The sequence below is a fragment of the Pyxicephalus adspersus genome, chromosome 8 (genome assembly GCF_032062135.1).
Source record: "Pyxicephalus adspersus chromosome 8, UCB_Pads_2.0, whole genome shotgun sequence".
Classification (NCBI taxonomy): domain Eukaryota; kingdom Metazoa; phylum Chordata; class Amphibia; order Anura; family Pyxicephalidae; genus Pyxicephalus; species Pyxicephalus adspersus.
This window is the reverse complement of record NC_092865.1, coordinates 13,588,743-13,609,044: the sequence shown is the minus strand read 5'-3', so window position 1 is coordinate 13,609,044 and position 20,302 is coordinate 13,588,743. Positions and strand designations below refer to the sequence as shown.

General features: G+C 39.0%; 1 protein-coding gene across 22 annotated transcripts in view; it reads right to left on the bottom strand.

Annotated features, from left to right (window-relative positions):
* Positions 1-20,302, bottom strand: part of ADGRL2 (adhesion G protein-coupled receptor L2) — a 162,552-nt gene that overhangs the window by 25,728 nt on the left and 116,522 nt on the right. For 15 of the 22 annotated variants that reach the window (XM_072419547.1, XM_072419549.1, XM_072419544.1 and 12 more), the window contains exons 6-15: positions 13,107-13,406; positions 12,729-12,832; positions 12,458-12,643; positions 11,213-11,251; positions 8,289-8,472; positions 7,225-7,347; positions 6,295-6,500; positions 3,922-4,095; positions 3,323-3,532; positions 1,575-1,795 (exon numbers count right to left, since the gene is read on the bottom strand). In XM_072419547.1, coding sequence (XP_072275648.1) covers positions 1,575-1,795; positions 3,323-3,532; positions 3,922-4,095; positions 6,295-6,500; positions 7,225-7,347; positions 8,289-8,472; positions 11,213-11,251; positions 12,458-12,643; positions 12,729-12,832; positions 13,107-13,406 — 1,747 coding nt within the window. The remainder of the gene's footprint in view (positions 1-1,574; positions 1,796-3,322; positions 3,533-3,921; positions 4,096-6,294; positions 6,501-7,224; positions 7,348-8,288; positions 8,473-11,212; positions 11,252-12,457; positions 12,644-12,728; positions 12,833-13,106; positions 13,407-20,302) is intronic. The other 7 variants (XM_072419535.1, XM_072419551.1, XM_072419550.1 and 4 more) reach the window with 1 other exon arrangement.

Below are 20,302 nucleotides of genomic sequence, written 5' to 3'. Positions count from 1 at the left end.
TGGGGAATCTTTCTCCGAAGCAGACAGAGGGACCTGCAACCAAGCACGGCGCAGCCATCTGACTGCTTTATGAAAGTAGAATTTATTTACCTTACAAATGATTTGATTTATAAAGTTGGATTCTTTGCAGCAGGAGATCTCTGATCCAAGCAATTGCCATGAAAATACGACTTTATTTTAAATTTTTTTCTTTTTGCCCAGGCTATTCTTTGTAATCTTCAAGTTTGGCCTTTCATCTTTATGGCATATGCAAAGTAGGCGTCTCAGCGGAACACAAGACACATAAAATGTTCAGCTGTCATGTTCAGCTGCAAACCAGTAGGACATTAAAAAATAACCCAAGTGGGACTTAAGGAGCAGAAAAAAAATAAATAAATGAAATGCACTATATTAGGCTAAATGATGCATAAAGTTATCAGTCTAGGCTTCACGCGGTGGTTTCTCGATTTCCATGCTCTGAAGTTATGGGCTGAATACATTTTCTGTTAATATAAGTACATTTCTGCTGTCAAGACGGGATCCGATAAACAATCTCATGCTGTCACATTTTTCTTCTTGCCATACAAAGGTGTTCACAGGGACTCCGTCGTAAAGTCAAAATAAAAAAAGTTTTCAAGGTAAAATGTCACATTATTTACTTTTCTGGTTTCATTGCTTTTTTTAGTAATTCAAATATTAGATTTACATTTAACATCTTCATTTTTTACAGCTAAATAACAGAGAACTGCTGCCTATTTATATCTTTACCATTGTAATGGTATAAGAAGGAAATACCCTTGTATAGACAACTGTGAGGTCCCTATGCAATTGTCTCTTACCCTTTTCCTGGCTTTTTCAAAGAAGCCTTTAAGTTTCACGATAGTGTGATATGGCTACAAGTTATAGGCTGCCCAGTTCATTTCCTGGTGCGATTATTAAGAGTTATTTTTTTTATTGGTTATTCAAGCTGGGAACGGTTTTACTTTTCAATGGAACCCTGCAAAAATGGCTGGTGCTCAGGGATTACAACCCTAATGACAGCACCCAATAGGGCAGTGCACAAGTTTTGGAGAAACACTTAAAATTGCGTGAGTATAAAGATATTTTAAATTTATGCATCATTAAGCCGAAATTGTGTTGGGGGTATTCATGGTCTTTATTTGTCCTGTTACCAATGAGACAGAAAGTAATGAAAATTCAAAATGTTTTCTCTCCAAGATCAGGTAAGAGAACATCTGCTTCGATAAGAAGATCTATTCCAGAGAAAAGGAAAGGGAAAAAACCCTACTTAATTTGAAGGCATCAACTCTTCCTTTAAGTTGAATATGAGGAGGGAAAGTGAAGCGCATTCTTTTCAATAGGAGACAGCAAAAATATTATCTGGTTTTAACCCTCATCTAGAAATAAAAGTTTGGGGTATACATAACTTTTAGTGATGCAACAGCCCTGTCCTAACATCTTTTAGAAAGTCAAAAAATTTTTCTTCCCCAATACCAACATGAAGGTAGGTTGTTCCTACAACGATGCAGGTGAACAGTTCTTGGCACAGTTTGTATATAAAGGAAAAAGACAACAACCACTGGCAGGTTACTTACGCCTTCTCGGTCCCATAGCTCTTGTAGTCTATAGCTGCAGATACACCGACGACGGTGGCGGGAAAGAGGTATCCAGCAACGTAGTAATACTTTTTTCTTGAATATTCACTCTCAAATACTTCCACGAGCATGAGGTAAAGCTGGACACCTTCCAGACACATCCAGGCAAAAGCAGCCAAGAAGAAGAAGTGGAGAAGGCCAGCAAATATGGGACAGGCAATCTGGAGAGACAAAAGAAAGAAATGATGTAACAGTCTACCTTGTGATCAGAGTCAATGTGTCATCGTAAAGCACCAGATAACGACGCGCTAGGGATTCCCTCCATGAGCTCTATTTATAAATGCCATTAAGATTTCATTTGAGGCCGTACTGGGCTGCAATAAATTATTTCCCCGCCATTAAAAAAATATATATTTCGCTTTCTAAGAGTGAACTTCTCAAACAGACACCTGGTATTAAAAAGCTGGTTTGTTAAATGGAAAATATTGCTTAGTGCTGTAAAATATCTTACTCTTTTATAACCTTTCCAAACAATATGACTCCCGCAGAGAGCCATTGATAGCGAGATTTCTGTGCTGGGAGCAAAGCATTTTCGGTGCCGGGTAATTTCATGATGTGTTGAAGAAAGATTATAATGATACATTACTAGTATGGGGACATTTTAAGAAAATTTGTGGAAAAGCAGAGACAATGTAAAAGGCTATTATTAAAATGTAGGCAATCTGCTTTAACATTTTCTTTTCTGACAAAAAAAAACTCAGTCAGTTTATACGTTAAAAGAGACATTTTCAACTTGCTTATGCAAGGTAAAGTGATGGGCATTGCAATGAGCATCCCTGACGCCATTTTAGGTATTTCACCATAATATGTGGTAGCCCATGAAAGTTGTATGGAAGTGGTTGGGCATAGTAATTGCCAGCTAGGCCCAGGATCGGTAATGGATACATGCTTTTTCCATACTCATAAGAGGTGGGTATTCTAAGCAGCTGCAGAGGAATGAAAAGCTGTGAGACAGCGTAGGTTATTCAAATGTAAGGGGTTGGGGGATGCACTTTGCAACTGTCACATTCCCTGAATGGGCCTGATGACAATGTCTCTTTAACAAAAAAAACAATACCGAAACGGTTGTCTTCAACGGCTGTCTGCCAAACTTGCTACAGGTTCCAGGAAAAACATACTTAACCTTCAATGAGACATAGGTGGATCAAAACACAAAACCCTCCTTAAAGATCCATATCATTTTTTATAATATGCATGCAAGCATTACAACATCTGTTCTCTCCCCCTGGGCAAAACAACAAGAGATATCCCAGCAACTGAAGAAATGAATTGGGAGTTTCACTCAAACAACTAAATAATTTGTTCACAGTGGATACAAATGTTATAACAAAAATGTAATATATTTCAGTTATCCTGTTTCTAGATGCACTGGCTGCATTAGTAATAATGCTCACTTATGTAACTGTATCTATAGAGGAGCAAGGTTCTCCAAAATTTACTTTCCAGCCTTTACATACTACAACAACACAAAAGAACTGGTCCATATGCCAAAAAGAAATAATAATGAAGGCCAAAGCCTTTTATCCAGCAAACAAAACAGTGCCTGACAAAGTTTAATTACTTATTAGTGGGAAGGTTTTGCCCTAAAAGCCAATTATTAACTTTAAGCTTAATAAAGTGGCTGATTTTTGGGCACAAATAAAAAAATAAATAAATAAAAACAAGTATGTGACCATACAGTTCCTTACCTCATAGTTGGTTTTATCAATGCCCACCAGAAAAATGAACTCTGCGATGAACAAGTTAATGCAAAGATTCTTGTGTATGGTGTTGCGATCACCCTGGAGGCCACGGAAGAAGCAGAATGTAAAAATACAAATGGCGAGGCAGACCAAGGAGATGACAATGCCCACCCATGTGATGACGGTCAGGAGCAATTCATGCATCTGGTTTTTGTACTGCAAGAGATGAGAGCAGCCAATTACACTTTTGAAAACTAAAACATATGACAACAATGCAAAGTACAAATAAGTAAATTTAAATAGGTATAAAAAAATAAAAACTCAAAATACCACAAAATGGAAAAAATTTGTATTTCCATTTAATTTTTCAGTGATCTTGCCAAAATTTGAAAAACGTCTGCCTAATCCATAGCTGTGATATCACCCAATACGTCAAAAAAGAAACGTTTAACATCTATGAGTTCTTTTGGTGCTAACAGATCAAAATTTCTTTACAACCCTATATTTGATTCCTCTGTTTAGGTTTGAAACATAAAAGCCTTAATTTTTGTATCACATATGTTCTCACTGAGTAATATATGATGCTATACTGTCATAATACTTACAACAATCTCCCGATGTGCCATCAATATTGCAAAGTTCGTCAAATGGGTACAAGCGCAGGTTGTGTGGGTTTTATTTGTTTCTACGAGGCGGCAACCTTGAGTGGACCAATAACCCATCATGGTTCTCTCGGAGTAGTTCCAGAAGGAGCAGTTGGCATTGAAATAATTGTTGGGCTGCAAGAGAACAAACATGTGAATGAGCCCTAGGCCTTAGCAAATTCTGATTTGGTTTTGATAACTACAAAAAATGGTAATTGTAATTAAGCCCAGCTTACTAGCCCTCCTAGACTTGAACATGGCTGTGAAAGCATTTTAGCCTTTATATTTTCCTTTTTTATACTTCATTCAATCAGCCAATCCATCAGCAAAAACATCCTATACTTACTATATGAACCACACAATGCTGCAGTTATTTTTGTACCAAAACTGCTAACGTCACAAAGCCATTCCATTCATTGGCACACTGATGTGCTGAGTGTGGTACGCCTGAACTTTTTAAGTGAACATGTTTTAGATCCTATACCCTGTTATCAAGATCATTCCTTGTCTCTAAGGCTCTTTTTTTCCACAACTCTTAGCTGCAGCACTTCTCTCTCAAGGACAGATAATCCATTATTTAGAGCTGAATGAGATAAAGCACTATAGAAATATGCTCGGTGTTACAGAGAAAGGTTGACAACAAGGAGCAAACAAACTCCATAATATTCTGCCGTATCTGCTTTAACCTCAAGAAATAAAAAATTGGTGCCTCACAGGCTGCAGGCAAAGCGGGAAAGCTTAGCTAATAGGAGGAACCGTCATTCTATTACACAAGCTTATTCGGGTAACCAATATTAGGAGACATCCATTATCTGCTTCTCAACTTTCCATATGCATGGTGTGAACAAGCACAGGAATGTGCCTTTGTGCCCTGGTGAGAGTATCCAACGCTGTGGTGTTTTATTGGCAGCTCCTTCTCTAAATGTTTGTGGCTGCTTATCTTTATGTTGGCACATTTTTTTTTTAAAGAAATCAATGCAGACAAAACTTCCCCAGGAATCAAACTTTATATACTTTTGAGGTTTGTGCCCTGCCCTTATATCTATGCAGAGGTGACATGGCTGTTGGGTGAAGAGTTGCCTTGAATACTTAAATGTAAATAGGCATCTAGGAAAGCACCTTCACCCTGGAACACTTCAGCCAACCTCAGATCCAAATTCAAAACTCATAGAATCTTTCTCAAACAAATTAAAAGGCACATGTGCTTGAATTCCATGGTCTACTAAATGGACATAATGGAAGAAATATTGGAAAAGGTGTTAAAATATTGCACAGCCAAACCTGCACTGGTAAATCAAGGAAGGGTTAGAATGCCTAATATTTTTAGTCGTCAGAACCTTCCCGCCCCGAGATGACGGCATCCTTTATTTCTTGCACAAGTGTCACAGGGACAGGAAATGGAAGCAAACCTCTCTATTAGAACCTTAAAGAACAGATGCACTCATAGTGACCACCTTGACCCCAGTAGACACTGTGGCCACCACTGTGCTTCCTAGTATGACGGAGCATTTGACCTTGTCCCATGATATTATACTGGAGCCTAGGGACCAATCACTAGGACTGAATACTGCAATGTTAACAAGGATACTATCACCACTAACATTGTGCTCCAACACCAGCAGTCATAATGTATTATGCTAGCAATTGCAAATGGAGGAAGGAGTGGCAAGGGAATGCTGCAGAGGTGAGCTTCCCACACACTTTTGCAAGGTGCAAGGACCTTTTTTTGTGTGAAGAAAATTGTGTTGTTTTCAGATGTGAAATATCCCTTTAGAGGAAACAAAGTTCACAAATACAACTCGCTTTACTGAGGCAAAGGCTAATTCGGCGGCAATTACTCAGCAAGGTAATGAAGATTTCCATAAAGAAAAAAAAAAGTATTTAAAAGATTTATCGCAAGTGCCATTATTTACACAGCTTTCTTCCCTGAGGTTGGCATCCAAAGCTGATTTTACACTCGGAGGCATCTAAATCTGCTAATTTATACAGCGTAATCAGAGTTTAGATGGAGCTGCCCTGCTGCTAAGGTAAGAGTTAATTTTCACTCACAAATGAACTAGGCTCATTTACATTTTCATGTTGCCAGCGAATTAGCTTTCATTAAGAATACACTTAAGTTCTAATAATCACTGATCCAGCTTTCATTTAATTTTATGTTCGGTGACTCAAAGAAATTCTTCCTGTGACCTAGAGGCGCATTTCAGATCCTAATGGAAACTTTGTTTCATCCCCCCTCCCCTTTCCCTTTTTTTTATTTTAGCCCTGAAGAAAACCTCTCTAGACAAAGCTCTCCCATTTTTTCTGTGCAGAAGAGAGTTTAAAAGGATCACTCACATCGATGTGTTCCAGCGTAAAGTGCACGGGATCGGATAAAGTGACGCGGCTGGATTCCTTGTTGATAGTGGCGGCAATGACGTGGGAGTTGACGGCAATGGTGTGGTTGCTGTTGGCGAATTCTGCGCCCAGTTTGATGGTGGCATTCTCGGTGCTGAGGAATTGACCCAGGCTCTTGTACAGGATGAACACCAGCTTAGCAAGACCTGAAATAAGACAAAATGCTTATGAATATAAAAACTCATACTGTGTCCCTTAAGAAATTTTAGATGTGGTAGGAATGGTTTAGATTCTCGGATACTTTTTGATGTGTAGGCAATATCTCCGGCCTATCAAATGGTTGCTTATGGTAAACACTGATTCTCTTTATCAATAGCAAACTAAAAAAAAGGCTGGTTTGGATGGACTGGGTGGAATATCAGAGGCTTTCCTAATAGGACAGGGTCATGGCTGGGCTATTCTATTAGACTGGGAGGCTCTGGCAGGTGGGCAGTGCAAATCGAAGAACTACCAAAGGGAGGCCAATACTGTAAACGGAAACACAGCAAAATGTATGGGGTAATAATGTGTATGAGAGACCTGAAAATTAAAAACATCTAAACCGTAAATAGAATTGAGATGAACAGCATGTATTCTCTGCAGTACGCAATAGGAACAAAAAAAATAACAAATAATCACCCTAAGCATCATTATTATTATATGGTTTAAAAATCCATAGGGTTTATAAAGAAGACAGGTCCTCTTAAACCCCAGCAAACAGTCTATTTAAAAGGACCCTGCAGATTGCAGAAATTAGAGCTGCCATACAGATGTTTCCACAGCTCTTAAAAGAAAGAAAAGTTGGCATTTACTAATAAACAATTGGGATCCTTAGGTTACAGATCTAAGCAGCTAAACAATGACGAGGAAACCAAGTGACCGGCGACTTACCATTTCTGCTGTTCTGTTTGACGGTGTTGGCCGAAAGCTGGATTAGGTTTCCTCCTTTATTGCCCTGAGGAAACTTCAACTCTTGCACCTGGCCCTCTGTACTGAGCACAGCCACCTCGAGGACTAGTTGTGGTGAAGGAGAGAGGACAGACACACAGCGATGGTTACAATGCAGCCATTATGAACACAACATGTGCACAAGGGGGAAAACACTGAAACTGTTCTGTTAAAGCCCCTTGTTAAAGGAAAAACCATGCTCAAATTCTATGAAAGGCACATTGAAACTGAACTCTGCAGCCCAAAGCAGAACTGCTCTTAATAGTGTTATAATGTTACATTCTTGGATTTTTTTTTTTCTCGTTCTTTTGGCATTAGGTAGGCTTAGAACAACTTAATACATCTCCAAACCTGGGAATTTTTAAACCTTCTTCTTCACGCTCCCAAAGCTAAACTTTGCTGTGCCGGGGGGAAAATATTTACGCAGGATGCCTTCCCTGCACAGTCGTCTTTTCAAACAAAAATTCAATTAATAGCAGAAGAATCACAGTAATCCTCCCTTGTTAATTAACAATTAATGAAGTTTAATAATTACAAGAAGATGGAAGACAACATGCTGCTCTTCTTGCGTGACTGACGTGCAGATATAAACGCTGCCCTCCCTTGGAAAAGGAAACTGTCGGTAAAAACATCTCCTTTGAAGAGGTGGCCAGTAAAACAAAAGCCTATTTAGATTTAAAGTGCAGGCAGGTAGAGCAGCCTTCCAAACTTCCCCAATCATGGTCAATTCAGATAAGGGAAGCCCAACTTATCTTCATAGTGGCAGATCCAATGCCAATCCTCACCCCAAGCATTTCTACTAACCAAACACCACGATCAGAAGTCTCAGTGACCAATAGGTATGTGCAGGAGGCAAGAAAGGGTGGGTATTGCTAGCATACCCAATTAGTGCCTGGGATAGGCTATGATGGTAGGGAGGATGCTTAGGAGATTTTTAGTATTGGTGATTTTGCATGTCTTATGAGCTCACAGGGCAATCTTTTAAAAGAAAAGTGTATATCATTCACCTATATTTTCTGTGGGCATGGTGACCCTTGTTGGGTCTGCAAGGTTGTCCGCCAGTACAAAGGCTCCTTCCTCAAGGGTATCCAGTAACATCGTGGCAGCATGGGCTTGCTCTGAAGAATTCATATCCCTCCAAGACTGAAGAGCATCTGGCCTCAGAAGGTTGTCCACTGTGTCAACAATTGCCTAATAGAAGAAAAAAAGCCACTATTAGAACCCTCTATACCCATCTGATAAACACCGCAGAAGGTTACGGTGTATAAGCAAACGATAATCTATCTGGACATAAATCGGAACAAAATATACATACACCTGGAAGGAAGGAAGAACATGCATATAATAAAGCCATACAGCGCAACCACAGCTAAAATAAATACATACAGAGCTTGCCAGTAAACTATAAAGAGGAGAAATAAAAATATGCATAACATAGCCAAAAGAAAAATACCTCTGTAATTATTGGTCATGCTGCATTTATGGTATAAAGTAGCTGCCAAGGAATGTCGAAACCAAAAATTTGATGTATACTTCAAGTGCATTTAGATTAGGCTCCATACCAAGATATTAAGCACATGGGCTGGATCTTAGATTAAAGCATATTTGTGTGCACAGATTGTTTTATTAGTACAAAGACTTTGAGTAATGAGGGGATCCCAGGTAAGGAGTCTCTGCCCTGACCGGTTCCTTGTCAAGGTAAAGTCATTTTGCTTGAGGCTTCCTCAATAGGGAAAGGCCATACACAAAGTATCACTGTCACTGTAAAGAGGACCTAACATCAAATTATATCTGTTCATGATGAGCTCATGCTTGCTAAGTAATGTATATTACACTTGCAGGTAATTATTGCCTGTTTAGAGATGATAGTACTATGATATCTTCATCCACTTTTCTGATCAGAGACATAGCACCTTGGTTGGGCATCATCCAGGGTCAGCATTTACTTCTAGGTTAAGATATTTGCTCAGAAATGGCACAACAATATAAATACTGGTGCCTAAACTGTTTTGGGCACAAGTAAAAAAAAAATAACAAAGAATCTGAATTGTAGATAGGTTTGGGATTTGTTGTTACTATTGCAACTTCTGCACCATGGGACCGAGTAATAAAAAAAAAAACACATAAATTTCCCAAATCAAACCTCCTGAAGGATATAATTCTGCACCGAGCCATTTAATTTTATGTGCAAATGTGGCTTTACTGACCCACTGAGGGACAGTTAAATAATTTACAACAGTTTGTGTTTTAATGGTGAGGAAGCCACAGAGCGGTCAAACCCGGCTTGCCCCTTCTTGGCCTCCTTCATCTGTCCACTTATAGCCCCGTAAATGGGCATAAAGATAATGATTGCAGCCGACAGGTTTATTGTCAAAACCCGATCATGAAGATTAAGTACATGTGACTCGGGCGCTCAGACTCCAAGTCCCAGACATGCAAAATAACATAAATGGAAACAGATTGTAAAGGTACATAACAGAAAGGAGCTTTACTAAAAAAAAAAAAATAAATACTTGATGCTACAGGCAATCTACAAGTGTATTGAAAACCTTTTCTTGAAATATTAAGATGCCAGCAATGCTTTGATGGCTTACTACCACTTACCAAATGAAGGAAAATGCCAAAGGTGTGCTCATAACAGCTGCCAAGGACCACCTGTTCTAAGGGCCATGACCAACAAGCAACTTTTTAGCTACAAATTTCACCACTTGATTTTATTGGCATATTTCAGGTGGCACCAAATTTCTGTGTTCTACAGGGTGCCAAGGTCATCAGTAGCTAGCGTTTCTGCAGATTCCACAAAATGCTACAACTCAACTCATGCAACAAATCACTCGGGCCATGGGCCCAAGAATGATCTTTTTTTCTATTACATTTTGATCACCTCTATTATATAACTTTTATACATCTTAAAATTTTTTTTTCTACACAGCAAGACAGAGTACAACTGGCACAAAAGACCTCTTCCGTAGAGCCTAGTGCACCTGCTGACAGCACTTCATCCAAATGGTCTGCGGAGACTGTTTCATTAGTCACAAGGTAACACAGACCAAGGCTTCATATCTCAAGTTAAACTGATCCCTCCTTTACCAGAAAAAAAGGTTAATTTTTTAAATTCTGGCCAAAATAACTCATTTCACAGCAGCGGCAGTGACACCGGTCAAAAATTAAGGTCAGAATGCAGTGTAATAAGCAGAAGCTTGTGACACGAGGTGACGCATAATTAGGAAAATGAAAGACGGCAGTGTGGTAAAAACAGATTTTTGTGCTACAAATAAAATTGCTAATCAAAGCATATTAGTGGGAGTGAGACTGTGGGGGGAGGGGGGTTACACCTAATATGAAACGATAAGTGTCCTTCCTGCAGAAGTCCTGTGATCTCATTACCATATGGTTCCTTGCAACAATTCTTAACATGCACACGGACTGCGGTCAGCCGTCTGATAGTGGGAACTTGGCCAGTCAGGCGTTCGCTTAAGATTACAGGGGGGTTTCAGCTTTGCCATGTATATCAAGCAAAAACTACCACTTTGTAATATCTATGCTGTAAAGTTGAAGAAGCTCTAATGATGACTGTGTATGAAAGCTATAAACGTCATTGGTTAGCAATCACAAATTATTGCTGGTGTGAGAATTAAAAAACTTTAAAGGGCTCTATAAAGATTAAGATTAGCAACCTACAAGAATATAAGGAATGTGTGCTAATAGATGAAAGGAGACAAATTGAAAATGTTTAGGATATGGAAAGTCTTTGTCTGTATTATAAGGATGAATAATTCTACAGGCAAAGTAGAAACCCCCTTTAATAAGGATCAATTAATTCACAGCCTTATTCTGGCCAGATTCCCGGCATCAAAGACGGACAGAGGCACAGTGTGACACGGAGGAGGAAGGGAACCACAAGACGTAATGGGGTAATAGGAAATAATACCTTTAAGTAAGCTCTGCAAGTCTTCTCTCGTTTTTGGAGCTTTGTAGAAAGAAAACCAGAATATTACATTAAAAAGGGAGATTTTTCAGAAATAGGAAATCAGCTTTTGATGTATGCAATATCCAAATGAGGGAAAGATTTCAAAGTACCCGTCATCCTCTGGAGACTATAATCTGATATGAGTGCAAGTATTAGAAGTAAAACCAAGTATAAGTGCAAGAATCAGTCAAGATAAGACAACCAGAGATGGGAAGACATCTGACTGTATTTGCCTAAATGACAACTTAATGATATTCTCAGAATAGTGCTAACTTTTGGAAGTTGACATATTTAAGATGTACATGGACTCATCCGGGCCAGTACCAGATCAGGTCTATCATATTATATGCTGCTGTACGATTGCATATGGCCAGCAATAGCCAATTCCCTAAACCATGTGTATTCCTAGGATGAGACCAGAGATACACAGATGCTTATTTTAGGCTCTCTACATTCTAATACTTTTTTCCTGGCATTTTGCTTGGTGATAACCTGCAGTTTATGTGGACCCAAAGCAATGGACAAAGTCCAAGAAAATGTCACAGCTACACTTAGTGCTCCAATCTAAAAAAATAATGAACATCCTTGATCTAAATACTGGCAGCCATCCTGTGCATATATAGTGCAGATAGTAACCTGAAATAACCTAAAGCGATCAATTAATTTTACTGAAGGGATGCAATGACTTTTAAGTGATTGCTGCGGGTTCTGCACTTTTCTCCCTGCTCTGTACTACTGAACAAACCCGCAAGTAACAATGTAATGCCTGGAGTAAACAGAGTATATGGGTACATGGAAGGTGCAAAGAGATTTTATTTTGGCTAGATTTTGCAGTTAATCTGCACTGGAAAATAAGTAGTCCTGGCTGAGATGGATTTACAGATTTAACAGGGTACATATAATCTGATAACATGGCTGCTGACTGTTGTCTGTGTGCAACTGCTTCCCTACACGGACTTCAATGTGTCCTAGCTCTCCTCTCCCATTGACCGTATTACAACGTATCCCATCCAAGGAAGTCAGGCTATTGATTGATAGTTAACGTGAACTCTTCTTCACCTTTTTGAAACACATTCAGAGCTCTTATTGTGCCTTTCCTAAATGGCAACGTGGACGTGTGGCAATTTTGGCATTTTAAATTGCCTTGTATAAGAAAATAAAACACTATAGCTGAATTTTTATCTTGCTAGCAACTTGAAAGATTACCTTGTTATAACTGCGGCCAACAGAGTCCTTTTCACTGGGCTTCAGCTCTTGTAACTGAGCATCCAGGATGTCCACCAGCTGTTCCATAAGTCTTACCGCAGAGCTGACATCCCCAGCAAATATGGGACCTTTGGTATGTTTTGCCAGCTCGTTGGCGAGGCTTGCTGCGTTCTCTCCACTTCTTATCTGTAGGGGGAATCGTTCAGGAGAGTCAATACACAGGTAATGGCTTATAAAAAAGTGGGGTTAACTGAAGAAGACATTGACAAACCTTCTGAGCCAACTGGTTGACCCAGTGGGAGGTACAGTTGCTGAGATCTGGGCCCCTGACGTTCCAGGTTCCTGTGGCAATCTGACAGAGGTATGAAGCCGTTCCTGGTAAATAACACAGAATTATGCAACATTCAGTCTTCGTAGAAACTCATAAAAGCATGAATGGATCACTGATTGGGATCTAGCTTAGGATCCAAAAATAGAAATACCATATATACCAATAGTCATATGCGATCATAATCCAAATGCTGTGCCTCCTTGTCAGCATTGAACAAAATTAGTGATTGATTGGGGTTGATTTACTAAAAGAATAGAACATTTTCACTTTAAATACCCGTTAATGAGCAAGGGGGACAAAAAAAGGCAGGACGCCTACCTCGAGTTCCTTTAGGGCAAGGACGCTCTACGACCATTCCCCTCTGTGTCTGTGGCCAGCTGATCCCTCTGGCGTCTCGGGGTTCGCAGAATTTCTCGGGCAGAGGTGAAGTGCTGGTGGGTGGTGGATTCCGAGTAGTAGACATTACAGGTGGAGGTTTCGGCCCTCTGCTCCCTTCCTTCATACCTCCTGCAGACGTTGTGCTAACGAGACCTTTCTGTGAGGTGGTGGTAGTTGTGGTGGACATGGTGGTCTGAACCACTTCTGCTGGCAACGTTTCTGCCACTATGGTTGTAGGCACTAAAGAGAAAAAGAAATGTTAAAGTACAAAATTACATTTAAAAAAAAGTAAAAAATAAATAGCCCTTAATCAACCTAAAACTTTTTAGCGCTCATTGACGCATTTTAGTGCTGAACAGAGCACCGCATTGGAGTGGTGTAATGCTTGGAGAATAAAAAGATGATTGGTATTTTAAAATGAACTTTGAATTGACAAACAGATGTCAGATACTTGTAAATTATTTAAGCAATGCTAACATGCTTTTGAGTAACACTGATGAACAAAAAGTGAACTTTTTTTTTATAGCAGATAAAGAATTTCGAAATGTGTACACATTTAGGATTTCTTATTGCTATAGGACACGCAGAAGCAAAATGATGGAGGGACTTATTGCTGCCCCCAACTAGTGATAATTTATCTGAACTCCACACAGCCACCTGCTGGTAAGTCAGTAAAGTGCAGCAGGCAAAAAAAAAAAAAAAATAATAATAATAATAATATATATATATATACAAAATAAAAAAAAACAAAAAAAACAAAAAAAAAAAAACTCTCTTAATTTCAGAAAGCAGCTTTTTGCTTCTTCATTCTATACAAAATGTAAACAAGTATTTTGCCTTTATGTCACTGGTCATTATTATACGGATATACTCTAATCTTATACATAGGGATTTAGCTTAGCAAGACGCCTCCAAACCTAGCCTTATATATAATGTAATATTTACACGCCTGAAAGTCTCATCCTAATGCACGGTTTGCATGATCTAAGACACTACTGGTAAACAGATAATCCAAAATTATTTATTTATCCATAATGGGTTTTCTTCATTATGGTTAGAACTAAAAAAATATACAGTATATAGGAACTGTATATTGATATTTTAATTTTTCCTTCTGGTCAAGATGGTTGAGTGATTGTGTCCATCTTACTTTTTCCAGAGTCTCTTCCTCATCTCTGTTCAAAGAGATATAACCAAATGCCAACTACTGCTGTGCCGTCTTGGAAGCCCATAGAGCTCTAGGGTCTAATATAATGTAAATATTGTTTATTTGCCGATCAAAGATGGCAACAAAAGAATATCAATGGCTTGTGAGGCCATTATTAAGAATCAAACATTACCTTAACATAGTATTGGTAAACTACGAGTTCACTTAACATGGGCTTCTCCCTAAGCAGGGTAAAGAAACAGATTTATCTACATATACAACAAAGTGCATACTGCTGCCTTATTCTGCAAACCCTCACAAAAAATATTAACCAATGTGGAGATTCACAGCTCTGGTGCTTGGGCCAGACCAGTCAGGGACTGGTGGGAAATCAGTCCTGTTTTAAGCTCCAACTGGAAATCCAACGTGAGCTCACCCAAGGACATCTTCCCTCGCTACTGGTAACGGGGCAGAGCACGTGTAAACTCCAATACGGTCTTCGCAAGAGGCAGCTCCAATTCTGCTATCATGTTAGGTATACGTTTAACAAAGTGAAATTTTTTCGGTAATATCTGCAAGTTGAAATTTGCAGGGCATTTTTATACATAGAACTGGCCTACATGGAAGCAGGACAGTGGGTGGATCCATGGTGTTATATAGATGTCCCTCCTCCGTACCAAGGACAGGTTCCTTCCACCATGTTGTGTTTTACATGCACGTACCACCATGGCTATATGTAGAGAATGAAGGGAAGGTGCCAAATGTGAAACTGGTTTAGCTCGACGTTGGCAACTTTCCAAAGATCAGCCCAACCCAAGGTTTATATCACTGATCAGCTTTATACAACCCTAAAAAGATTTGTGTTAAAGAATTCTATGATTTTATCTCGGCTCCAGTATATGCCTTTATTTTGAATATTCACTGTATTACAAAGAAACGGACCTCAAGTTCCTGAAACAAGCACCAAATGAACACTTTCTGCTGGGCACGATGAATACATCACAAGGCTGCCAGCATAAAAGCACAAGACAGGTAATGAATAGTATTTGCAAAGCCGATTCTGCTTCCATCTCTATTAGTTTCCAAGCGGCCTCCTTAGCCGGCTTTCTATCAACCAAGCTGCTACGATACGACTTCCCGCAACGTGCGCACGTATCAGTTTACAAAATCACGTTAGCAAGCCGATTTCAGGCTAAGGATCGGATCAGGCCTAAAGGCCTACGTTTAGATAACCCGTGAATGATAATATTTCCCCTTATTTACCTTCCATTACCACCTCAGTGAATACATCTCTTTATATTCCGTGATAAATGTGACTGACAGGAAAAACTGCTTCACATCCGCACGGCATGGACAAAAAGGCCTGAACGCTAAAACGAGATTAAAAAAATGAAATGTTTCTAGACAATGCCATGCATGAAAAATAATTCCTGGGCCATCTTCCCACCCAAGCCTGATTTTTGCTTGAAAGATTTCACCATGCCTGATTAGCTCTGAACAGAGAAGAGCGTTGCATGCATGTCTTCCTTGGAGATGGAGGATTTTTATGAACTGACATGGCTTCTTTAGATAAAAACCCACAGAAAGGAAAGAGAAAGTCACTCAATCAAGGGACGGTATGCAACACTGAATGAGAAGTGACAAAACTGGAGGATGAGCGTTTTAGAAGGCCGTGCTTGCGAGTTCGAGGCCCTCTTTGCCACGGTAAAGTTTGGATGCAGAAAGCCAATTAATTGATAGAAGGCCTTTCTCCTTGATTTAGCTTGTGGAATTTAAAAGCCTGGTTTCTACAATTCCCAGGGATTTCTTTGTGGGGTGGGCAGATGAGGCCCAGAGTTCACAAGGGAGAGAGGTCTTTGTGACAGCAGAAAATGGGGGCAGATGTTCAAGGCGTCATTGGAGGCTGCTTAAACCTTGCAGTCTGGCTAAAGTTCAGGAAAACAAATAAGAACTGCAGCATGGTAAAAAGGCAACAAGGCTTTACGGATATGCAATATACCAGCTTTTTCCATTTCAGCCCACATCAAATAGCGTATTGATCAACTAAACTGGCCATGAAATTTCATTAAAATCATATGTAGGTTTAAATCAATTTTGACATTAGTGCTGTGATTTGCTTGGCTGCAGATTGCTCCTATTACCTGACAACACAGCAACAACAATTAAACAAAAAAATGGGGAATGATTACAAGTAGAAAGGTTCATTATTGTAGATGGGCAATGTACGTTATTAAAGGGTAAGTCCATTTCAAACAGTTTTTTGCTGGTGGATGAGCTCAAATCCCAATTTGCCTTGCCCAAACCTTGGAATACCCCCCCCCCGAATCCCCTGTTCATGATAGCTCTTTAATGTTTCAATATGAGTATCTTGGGTGGAATTTTTACCAGAATGCCAAGGACATCTTGTGGACTAAATGAGGTATTGCAGTGCCCAGCCCTGCACTGAAGGGGAGTATAGCAGTATTACTGGTCTAATTATACAGTGGGCAACCCAAGGAAACAGATAGGCTATGTTTTCCCTTTTCAACATGACAGAACCCTTGAAATAACATTTAGGTCTTGGATGAACTCCTGCTATAAATAAGTACAACCAAAGCTTGAATTATTTTAGCTTGGTGGTCAGTATAGCATGATGCTACAGTACATTGCTGGACTGTAGGAAAAGTTTCACTTTTACAGATAGCCAAAAAGATCATTGGTGTCAGTTAAACTCACCTGACAGGTCCAAAATGCTCATTTACTCATGAAACCCCTAAAAACGTTTGTAGGAACCTTGGTTAAGAAACACTGGAATACATAATGCTCCAATTGCAATGACAGCACTACAAGCTCAAGCAATAAAAATTATATTCAGCCAAGCACTCATATTTATGTACCTGCTGGGCACCAAGTGATGAACATTGACTCAAGGCTGCGGATAATATTAAATAGGTATCTGGCATGCCAATTTAGTTAGCTTTACCCCCTACACAGTTGGCCTTATTATCTCTTCTGAAGCACAAACAGCACAATCCAAGCTGGACTTCTCTTTAAAATGAACAAAATGTGCAGTAATATAGATTCTTTTTCCCCTCCTCTTCTTCAACTTTGTCTTTTATTTAAAATCCGTGGGAGAACTGATCAAGTTTGGCAAAGTGCTATTAATGTCATCATTAGGTCCATATCCCACAGCACGCTGCGCTGATTAGTGTGTATTTAATCACTCCGATGTGTATTAAAATTAGCAGCGTTCCATTAGCCTGGATTGCAGGTAATTCTTGATACATGTAGGCTATTTTTATCCCCAGAGATCAGCACTGATAACAGGACATATGACAGCTTCCTTTGCTTGTATAATTAGGTAGCAAACTAGCAATCAAAGCAATGTGGCATGTACAGGCCTGCATCTTCCCTTTCCATTATTATTACAGCAGAAAAAAAAAGAATATTTATCATATTACACTGACTGTATAGTTATTTTCACTCTTACGTATGTGCTAAAGCCATGCAGTAATTGGATGTAAGCAGCTTTAAGCACGGAAAGTGCGCTCCCACACAAATATTCAGTCATCAGATGATTCTGTGTTGGAAGGGTAAAACATTGTCCGGCTTAAAGGGGATGTTGACTCTAAAATTTTGCCACGTTTTGAGCAGTTTATTATTTTAGGGGCTGTTGTGTTATAGGTAGTGTTATGATTTTTTTTTTTTTTTTTGAAGACGGAGGATAAAACTCCAGGCAGTTACCGGTAGAGATTCATATATTTTTCATCCGGTTTTTATTTGTGTTCCCAACCTTCTGCAGCTTTTTTTGTAGCCATTTGTGCTCTACATGCACTCATAGATTTTCTCTTGTCTGGTTTCCTGATAGTGTCAAAAGCGGACCAGGTTTGTGTATTTTATTTAAAAAGTCCACTTATAGTCTTTATAAGAAGCTCATTTGACTGCATTGCAATGGAGCAAACTCTGCAAAAAATGTCATTCTATAGCAGGAAATGTATGAAGGAGACTAAAAACATTGAAAATTACTTGTATATGTGTTTATATATACAAAGGAGTTAGACATTTGCCACCAATCCCACCTTGATGATTGCACAATGAAGGAATCACTCTGACACTGGCAGCATTGATTTATAAGTGGTCCTATGGGGCTCAAAATTGCTGCTCTTCACAAAGTCTGTAGTAGTGTGCAGGGAAGTATAAGAAGGGGATATAAAAAAAAGATTTAGATACATATTATTTAAATATCTGTATAGAAATTTCTAATTTCCCCATAAATCCATAATGCTAGAATTAAAAGGTTAGTTTATAAGTAAAGGATCTTCTGTGCCCTTCCTGCTCTTACAAAGAAGGTTTTCCACCATTTTATGGATGTGAAAGGTGGTGAGATTTGGCCTAGATTACCTACCAAATCTTTGAACATGCTAACCATGGCATGTGTAATGCTAACCTGTGAGAATAGAAACATAGGAGCTTGCATTGCCAATATGCATTTAAAAGAAGTGTAGGGTTCTATGGTGTTTCATATACTTTATTGTGTTCCAGGTGTCAGACATAAAAATCCACATAAGGGGGATTAAAGCACAATCACTATACTTGTTAGGCAATGTAATAAATGCCAGATCAAATTCTATGGAGTCATCTTATTGTGTAGATGGAAAGCAAATCAGCACAAGATGAAAAAAAAAAATGAAAAAAATGTTTAAAAAATTTAAAAAATCCAAAACTAATTATGTAATTGTGAAACAAAATTTACTTATAATACGAAGGGGTGTACAGGTTCTAATTTTATTATGACCTTCTGTGTTTGCAAGGTAACTGTTAGCTTTGTTTTTGCAACTTTAAGATTTGGAAGACAAGTAAAAAGCTCAACTAATGAACACCAAACTAAGGCTTAAAAAAATGCACAAATGCCATCACTCAAACCACCCATGTTTTGGAGAAAGAATTTTAATATCAGAACATAAATACACTTAAATGGCGCCGGAGGGAATTTACAGACCACTAGATTCATAAATGAATTCATACAAATAAATGGGAATGTGAGGGAACATAGGACAATCTCAGCAGCCAATCTACAGAAAACCATGTTCCTAGGACAGAGAATGAACAGTAGAACACGCGAACGAAGCTTACATCGTTCAGTATCGCTCGCAGCCCACATCCGCCCTGTCCCAGCCACCAGAACTGGCAAGGCTTACACCCTGATCTACCCTCCATATGCTCCTTGGCTGTATCTCCAACATGTTGGCTCGACTTTCTGTTGTCAGTGCTAGAATCTGATCTACAAAACTTTCTCTGGCACTGTTTCACTTATATGACCCTGATTCTTTCAAAGGTGCCATGGAAAATCTAACTCAAGTGAACATTATTTTGAAATAAATATTAACTGGGTAAAATGTACGTCATTAAAATGAAACAGAACCCTCTTGCTAGGTTGTAGCAGAGGTTGATCTGAATTGTCTTGGCTTTGTTGGACGGCAGGAGGACTCTATATGTTCCTGGAGCTGGCAACCACATGTAGTAAGCTTTCCTTGAGAATGTTCTCCAGCTAAATAGAGCTCCAGCCAAAACCAAAACCACTAGGGCTACCATTTTTTCTTTTGCCTTCCAGAAACGATAAGGCCTTATGTGAGAAATAAGTTGAAAAAGAGAACTTTCTGTACATTCCAAAAAATGAAATGTAATCATAAGTTCCTATTTTAAAAGGAGATTGACAACGAAAGGGTAACTAAAGGGTTTATAATAAGGTTTTGTCCTCCTCTAATTATTACAGATTAAATGGTGTTTTCGCACTTATTTCTATATAGTGCCATCATATAGTCTATAGCTTTACAAAGTATACAGAATAATTCCCTTTATTTCATGTCAGCAGAAAAGCTTAAAGCCTAATGCCCTTACTAAAGCTAAAAATGCACATGAGGCCTTATTTTGACAAGCTTCTAAACACAATGTTCAGAAAGAGATTTATTTCCAGTTCTAAGGGACACAACTTGGCTCCCCTGTGTTTTCA